Raw genomic sequence first — 7,463 nt, 5'->3', positions numbered from 1 at the left:
AAATATGGCAAATGATTGACTGAGAGGTCTAATATCAAATGACATCCTTTAGAATGGGGAAAGACCTTAAAAAAAATGGAGAATCTTAAAAATCTCTAGGCAATTAGAGCATCTGGGCCAATCACTTAGAGATGATCGGAACAGTTAAAGGGTTAAGACAGCAACTAAGTGATCTAGCTCAGAAATATGAATACAAATAATGTTGCAAACTATTTTTTGTTAGTATGATTTTGCAAATCTAATGTAGTATAGGCCAGTATGCTAAAATTTATAATTGTTTCAGAAGTACTGTACAGTACATACTTATGAATTTATTAACACAGGCCTTGGGAGGGTAAATGAATAAAACATAAGACAGTTGGCTAGACATGTTTATTGAAATATAATGTTACATCTGAAGATACATCTTCCACTGAGGTCCATAATTTAAAGTGAAAATTTCATCTATTCTGCTCTTCACACCTTCAACTTCATCTTTAAGTCTGAAAAACAAAATTTGCTATATATGAGAAGCTGTCTAAAAGAATTGATTACATTATTTGAAATTTAAATAATTGCCACAGCAGATGATAAACATAATCGATCATAATTGTTCCTTACACAAAACAATAAGGAAACACACACATCTAATATATAGTCTATATTGCAGTACTTGTACAGTAATTTATCAAGAATTTATTCTCATTGCAACATTTTTTCTAATCATTCACTACATTAACCATTTAATTTAAAACAGTACTGTACAGGTACTTGTAAAAGCATAAATTTATACACATCACACTGGTCAGTGACCTTCAGTGCCTCAATCATACATTTTTTTTAAATCTTTCCCATTGCCAAAATCCATCATATCCATTAAGTTTCAACAAAGCTGATGATGTAAGAATTTTATTAATGCTGTTTATTTTAATAACAAATAATTACTGTGGAAGAACACAAAGTGACGCTCTGACATGATGCTGCACTCCAATCACTGAAGAAGGTGTAACTGTAGCATGAGTAACAGCATAAGTGCATATGTAGCAGTCCCCGTGGTGCAGTGGTAAATCATTTGCCCGGCGCTTTGCGAGCGCTTTGGTTTCCTGGCTAGGGAGGATTGACTGGATGCCAATCCTTAACTGTAGCCTTTGTTCACCTAGCAGTGAATAGATACCTGGTTGTTAAAGAATTTCACTGGTCTTATTCCAGAGAAAAATTAGGATTAAGGACTTGCCCAAAATGCTATGCATGCTAGTGACTTTACAAGAATGTAAGAATTCTTGCATATATAACAAAATAAAAAAATATGTAACAAGATACATCAGGTTAAGAGCACAGGAAGTTTAGAACTAGCGGTAGTTCTATACTACTGTATCTTGTGATGGCATATATTTATGTAGGGGTGTTCTACATGCAATATGTAAGTGGAAAGTGTGAATGTTCCAACACCTAAGCCCTTCTGTGTGCTGTATGTGACTTCATGGGTAAATGTCAATATCCATCCAATTATCTGCTAATTACTGAATGAAACCTATCTTCAGGGAGGAGATCCCCTGGAGGTATTGGATTCAAAACCATTATGTAATTAGTGCTGCTATCTACTCTATCCATGCCTGATCGCGCTCATATGTGTCGCTTACCTTTGGAGACTAGCATCTTTACAGCAGAGCTTTATGCTATTCTCTATGCTCTTCGTCTCCTGCTTTCTCGTTGTCAGTCTTCCTTTGTAGTTGTTGTTGACTCTCGTAGTGCTCTCATGGCTCTCGGGTCCTTTAATCCGGTTCATTCAGTAGTTGTCGAGATCCAGCATTGGCTGTTTCTTGTTCACAGTAAATTTAAGTCGGTTGAGTTTTGTTGGGTTCCCAGCCATATTGGTGTGTCTTTAAATGAGCGTGCGGATGCTGCCGCTAAGGAAGCTGTCCGCTCTTGTCCCATCTCTGGTAAAGGTATTCCATATTCCGACTTTTACCCGGTTATCCATTCCTCCGTCCTTACCCGTTGGCAGGCTTCTTGGTCGTCTGTTACTGGTAACAAACTACGTACTCTTAAATGTTGTTTCCTCGTGGCCGTCCTCCTACCACCGTAACCGGCGTTGGGAAACGGCTCTGGCGAGGTTGCGTATTGGCCATACTCGCCTAACCCATGGTCACTTGATGGAGCGCCGCCCTGCTCCTTATTGTCCTAGTTGCATTGTCCCTCTTACGGTCGTGCATGTCCTTCTTGAATGTCCTGACTTCCAGGACGAGCATGTGTCTTGCTTTCCGACCGCCCCTCGCGGTCACCTGTCCCTCAGTAGAATTCTTGGTGACTCGGATACTTTTGATGTCGTTCGCCTTATGCGTTTTTGTTCCCGTATTGGCATCCTTGGTGATATTTAGCGCCCTCTGATTATTCTGCACATTTGATGGTGCTACATAGCCTTCCCGGTTTGGTGCCTTCTTTTGATAATTACGTACTTACTCTATCCATGGTTAGGTTAGGTTAAAATTTGCTTACACCACTATGTAATTAGTGCTGCTATCTACTCTATCCATGGTTAGGTTAGGTTAAAATTTGCTTACACTATTAATAAAGTGTAGCATTGTCCAAAATGTGAAATATTGAATTTGAAAACTATTTAAGTGTACCCTTGAATTTTGTCTACAGAATCAAATTCTTCAGACTGTTTGAAAGGAAACGTGTTCAGCATATTTTATTTTAAACCAACAATTTATAATACAATAAGTTATAACTTGATAATATTCTCTGTTTAGGACAAAGTTTCACTTGCAAGTTTACAAGTAATTTACAATTCCATATTATTGGAACCATAATATATTTTCAGACCATCAAACATACCTAGATAACTATCCAGGTTGTTTGAAAGAGAGTTTGGCATCTCTGTCTAATGGATCTGCTCCGAGAACGGGCTGCTAAATGTACTCGGTTATTATGGTCACTGTATCAATCACATCACAAGGGAAATAAATGGGGTTATTCCTTGCTCCAGTTAGTTATTTTCTTTTTAATAAATATACACAGCAGACACACTGATTATTATGATTCATTTTATATATCCCAAATATACAATGAACATTACTTAACGTAAAATATTAAGGCAATAAAGAATATTTAGTATTATTTGTCATATTTAATGCCCAATCCTTAAATTTATTGTACAGCTCATTTTATGAATAAAAACTTGCCTACTTCGGTTTCCTGTTAAATTTGACTTAAAATTTAGATATGACTGGTGTTGCATACAAATATTCATTTATCATACTTAAATAATACCAATATTTGTTGAACTTTAACAATGCTCTTACTTGTCATTTGAAGCAGAAGCCAGTGTTAGCACATCTGAGAACTTCAGTAATTCATGCGCAAACTCAATACTCTTGGACCCATAACGTGATTCTACTACTCGAAGACATTCTCTCAGTTCCAAACAACAGCTCTTAAAGTCACCTGCAAGAACAATTTGATCTTCATAATTTCCCCAATGAAATAATTAATATTTCAGGTACCAGCAACAGGTAAACAATGTAAAAATGTTCAGGAAGACAAAGTGAAATACAGTACAGTAAAGTAAAAGTAAAAATAGTCGAAGGCAAGTAGCATTACAGAATACTTAAAAATTACTAGATATCATTTAGGATGCAATATAAGAAGAGAAAGACATAAGATGAGCAATGTCAAAGGAGTCAGATTCACAAAGGATTTTATGCAAAGGATGTATCATGCAAATTAACAGGTTGGGGGGCTGTAAGAGCTTATATTACCTGGAGTATATACTTGGAGGGTTGTCTGGAAATTGTTCTACTCCCCAAGCCCAGCCTAAGGCCAGGCTTGACTTGTGATAATCTCTCACGTTCCTTGATCACGAGACTCACAATCAGAAAATGGAGTCATGTAGGAGGGAAGCCACTAGTTCCACACTGACATAAAGAGGTCCACTTTGGCTGATTAAATGTCTTGCAGAGCCAACAAAATGACACATTGTCAATGGTCCAGTCCATGAAAATGGGACAGAAACTACACAAGTCTGCTAGAGCAATGGACACACCCGACACATGAAACACACTGACAACCAAATCCATACATTTGAATTTCTCCATACACAAACAAACCAAATCCTAAGAATACAGAAGCCAAGCTATGCAGAGTCCAGCTAGAAAGGGAAAAGGACTGACGACTCTCTGCAGTTCAAGGAATGAACCAATGAAAATCAGTAAGAACGGAATCAGAGAATGAAGCACAGAAGAAGACTAATCCTCCAAAGGGCGTGCCACACTGCCACAAACTCTCATACTGTGCTGAGCACCCAAAGGAGTTGACCCCCACCCAAAAACCCTTGCAGGCTCGGTGAGCACTGGTCATGAAACCCTAACCTAGCATCTGTAAACACATTGACTGATGGGCGAGGAAGGCACTATGGGACAAAGTCCCAAAATGCATCAAAAGAACCTGGTGAAACAAGAGCTGACAAAGGGCAAATGGAGCCCAATCCTGATGATTTGGCAGCTAAGAAACAACAGAACCAGAGGAACAATACAGTGTCCATAGCCAAACCCAGCCCAGGGAAATACCACGCAGGATAGGTTCAAGCTCATGCACAACAGATCGATCACCTAATAAAGCAATAAAGTACCTAAATTATTGGGATCATTTCAAAACTCTCCAAATGTACTCACTAGAAAGAAGATGAGAGAGATATCAAATAATATACATGTGGAAGATACTGTAGGGCCAAGTATCAAATCTACACAGAAAAATAACATACTGGAGTAAACGATATGGAAGAAAATGCAGAATAGAACCAGTGAAGAGCAGAGGTGCCATAGGTACAATCAGAGAATACTGTATAAACATCAGAGGTCCACGGTTGTTTAACATCCTCCCAGTGAGCATAAGAAATACTGTAATGCTAGAACAACCATGGACATCTTCAAGAGAAAACTAGATCATTTTCTCCAAGGGGTGCTGGACCAACCGGGCTGTGGTGGATATGTGGGCCTGCGGGCCGCTGCAAACAACAGCCTGGTGGACCAAACTCTCACAAGTCAAGCCTGACCTCGGGCCGGGCTTGGGGAGTAGATGAACTCCCAGAACCCCATCAACCAGGTATCAACTGCCAAGAAACTGCTAGTTTCTGGGTAAATTTTTCGTTGCCAAGAACTCCAAATGAAATGAATTTTGCCATTTGGTATTTGGAATGCCAAGAATTCCAAATAAAAGATTCATTTGACTGTTTCAGTGCTTCATTTTCTTTAAACCTTGCAGTTGTCTGTATTGCTTCACTTACTTTCTGGATGTTTTCACAGCAAGAGTGATCATAATCTCCTGCCCTGTGCCTGTTGGGGGCACAGGTTCTGGCTCTCTGTAGACCATACTTCAATGGCTCATGCGATTCAGTAGGGAGGAAACCATCTCGGCAAGATGACTTCAGGAAGTCTCCATGAGGCTCCAGAAGTGCAATCATGATGCACAAAAGAATATGAACAAAGCAATGGCCTACAACAAAGCTAATATTCTAAGGGGAAACCAGCATCACTTAGTTGAAAGTATAAAATAGGTGATGAGGCCCAGCAGAGGTGTGTACAGCTATTGGCACCAGTAAATGATTGAGGTGGCTGGCTGTCTAGCTGAGGCTTTGGGTGACCTCAGTTGCCATCTAGTGGCAAATAGATTCATTAAGGTTAGCATATGTTGTTTGTCTTCTTTTCCTTTGGGGTTCCTAATTCTCTTGTAGTAATGTAGTTACTTGTTTTGTGGCACTTTAGAATTCTGGTGGGTTTTTTCTCAGTTCTTTAGAATTCTGATCTCCAAGCAACCCTTTGCCTTGTGGAGTACATATACGTACATACATACATATATATTATATATTATATATTATATATATATATATATATATATATATATATATATATAATATTTTCTAACCAAAATTTTGCCACATGCTAATTGGCTAATTGTATGGTTTTAATTTTGTCTTAATTTTAATTGCATGGCTTATTTTTTAGGCTGAAATTGGAGTCTCTTACCTAAATCACTCAAGGCACACGCAAGTGTGTCTCGAACTGAAGTGAAGTATTGATTTTCTGGCAGGTACACTTCAGAACCTTTTGAGAGAGCATTCCTAAGTAGAGTCACAGCACCTGGTACATCACCTTTTTGCAAAGCCTCCTCACCTGCATCAATATGAATATTTTTAATTATTAGGGAAAGTTTTAATTAAAACAAACTTGATAATTCATACAAATGCTACACAGTAGAGCCTTTATATAAAGCTATTTTAACAATGTTAAAGCCATTCCCAAATAATAATGATAATGTACACAGTATTTCACAAGAGGTGGCTATAAACTGTTTACAATTCTCACCAGCTTCATGTAAAGAGTTGACCTTAGCACACACGTCCATAAGGTGTGCTGATGGCCTCTGCAGTGTGTGACACTTGAGGCACAGAAACACTCCTCCACTCTCAGCTAAATCAGAGCCAGTGGGATCATTTTCACCCATCCAAGATAACACACCTCTACACTTTTCACAACAAAACCCACTCCAGCTTGCCTGAAATATTAAGAGTATACATCAACAGCTGAAAGGTCATAGTGTGAAATTCATGTGGATTCCATCTCATGTTGGAATAGTGCTCAACGAGGTGGCGGATGACTTGGCCAAACGTGCCACATCAAAACCACAAATTGACATTGAATGTGAATTCACAATGAGACAAGAAGCAAAATCAGAAATATTCAGGCACAGGCAGGAGTGGAGAGGAGAGGGATAATGTATGAGAGAAGTCTAACCATGCAACACTACATGTATGTGAGTCAAAACACCCTTTTCACTTATGGTAAAAGGAGAAATGCTTGGAGTGACTGTGTACATGCGGCTCAGGCTTGGGTACAAATATTACTGGGAATATGGGATAGGCGTTCATGATAATGACACGAAGTGTAAACTATGTGGTATGTTAAGGTCTTACACCTTTGCCCATTATGTTCTTGATTGTCCGTTGAGTAATGTATATAGAAACACTGAGATAAGGACTGTTCCTGAGCAAATAGCCTGGATGTGTCACAAAGGAAAGGTTGATGATATTCTTGAGAGATATAAGAATTTTGCACCAAGACTGTAATATTTTGTTGAATTATCCGTATAACTAGGTCATAAAAGTATTTGTGCACGTCTGATACCATACCACTTGTGAAGGAGGAAATGTACATGTTTATCTCTCAGAATGTTTGGTAACAGGTTTATTGTTTGTGATGTGTGTCTATGTATGTACTAACACGTTGTACTGAACGGGGTGAGAATAGCTTGAGCTACCTCATCCCTTTGTGTGTATTTTACCTCAATAAACTTATTTCAATTTCAATTCAATTTCAATTTCAATCATTACAGAGGATTCCAAGTTATAAAACATTTTAGAAAAAGGTTATAAAGCAATGAAAAGAACACATATATTTTGCCATTGATCATGAAGTCAAGTTGATCAT

The 7,463-nt window shown here is 38.3% G+C and overlaps 1 protein-coding gene across 3 annotated transcripts in view; it reads right to left on the bottom strand.

Moving 5' to 3' along the window:
* Positions 1-357: 357 nt before the first annotated feature.
* Positions 358-7,463, bottom strand: part of LOC123766419 (SET and MYND domain-containing protein 4) — a 33,612-nt gene continuing 26,506 nt past the window's right edge. For all 3 annotated transcript variants that reach the window (XM_045755515.2, XM_045755514.2, XM_069308176.1), the window contains exons 13-16: positions 6,342-6,531; positions 6,003-6,149; positions 3,285-3,426; positions 358-482 (exon numbers count right to left, since the gene is read on the bottom strand). In XM_045755515.2, coding sequence (XP_045611471.1) covers positions 389-482; positions 3,285-3,426; positions 6,003-6,149; positions 6,342-6,531 — 573 coding nt within the window. In that variant the 3' untranslated portion in view covers positions 358-388. The remainder of the gene's footprint in view (positions 483-3,284; positions 3,427-6,002; positions 6,150-6,341; positions 6,532-7,463) is intronic.

This window comes from Procambarus clarkii, chromosome 62 (assembly GCF_040958095.1).
Source record: "Procambarus clarkii isolate CNS0578487 chromosome 62, FALCON_Pclarkii_2.0, whole genome shotgun sequence".
Classification (NCBI taxonomy): domain Eukaryota; kingdom Metazoa; phylum Arthropoda; class Malacostraca; order Decapoda; family Cambaridae; genus Procambarus; species Procambarus clarkii.
Note: the sequence above shows the minus strand (reverse complement) of the source record. Positions and strands in the feature narration are given on the sequence as shown.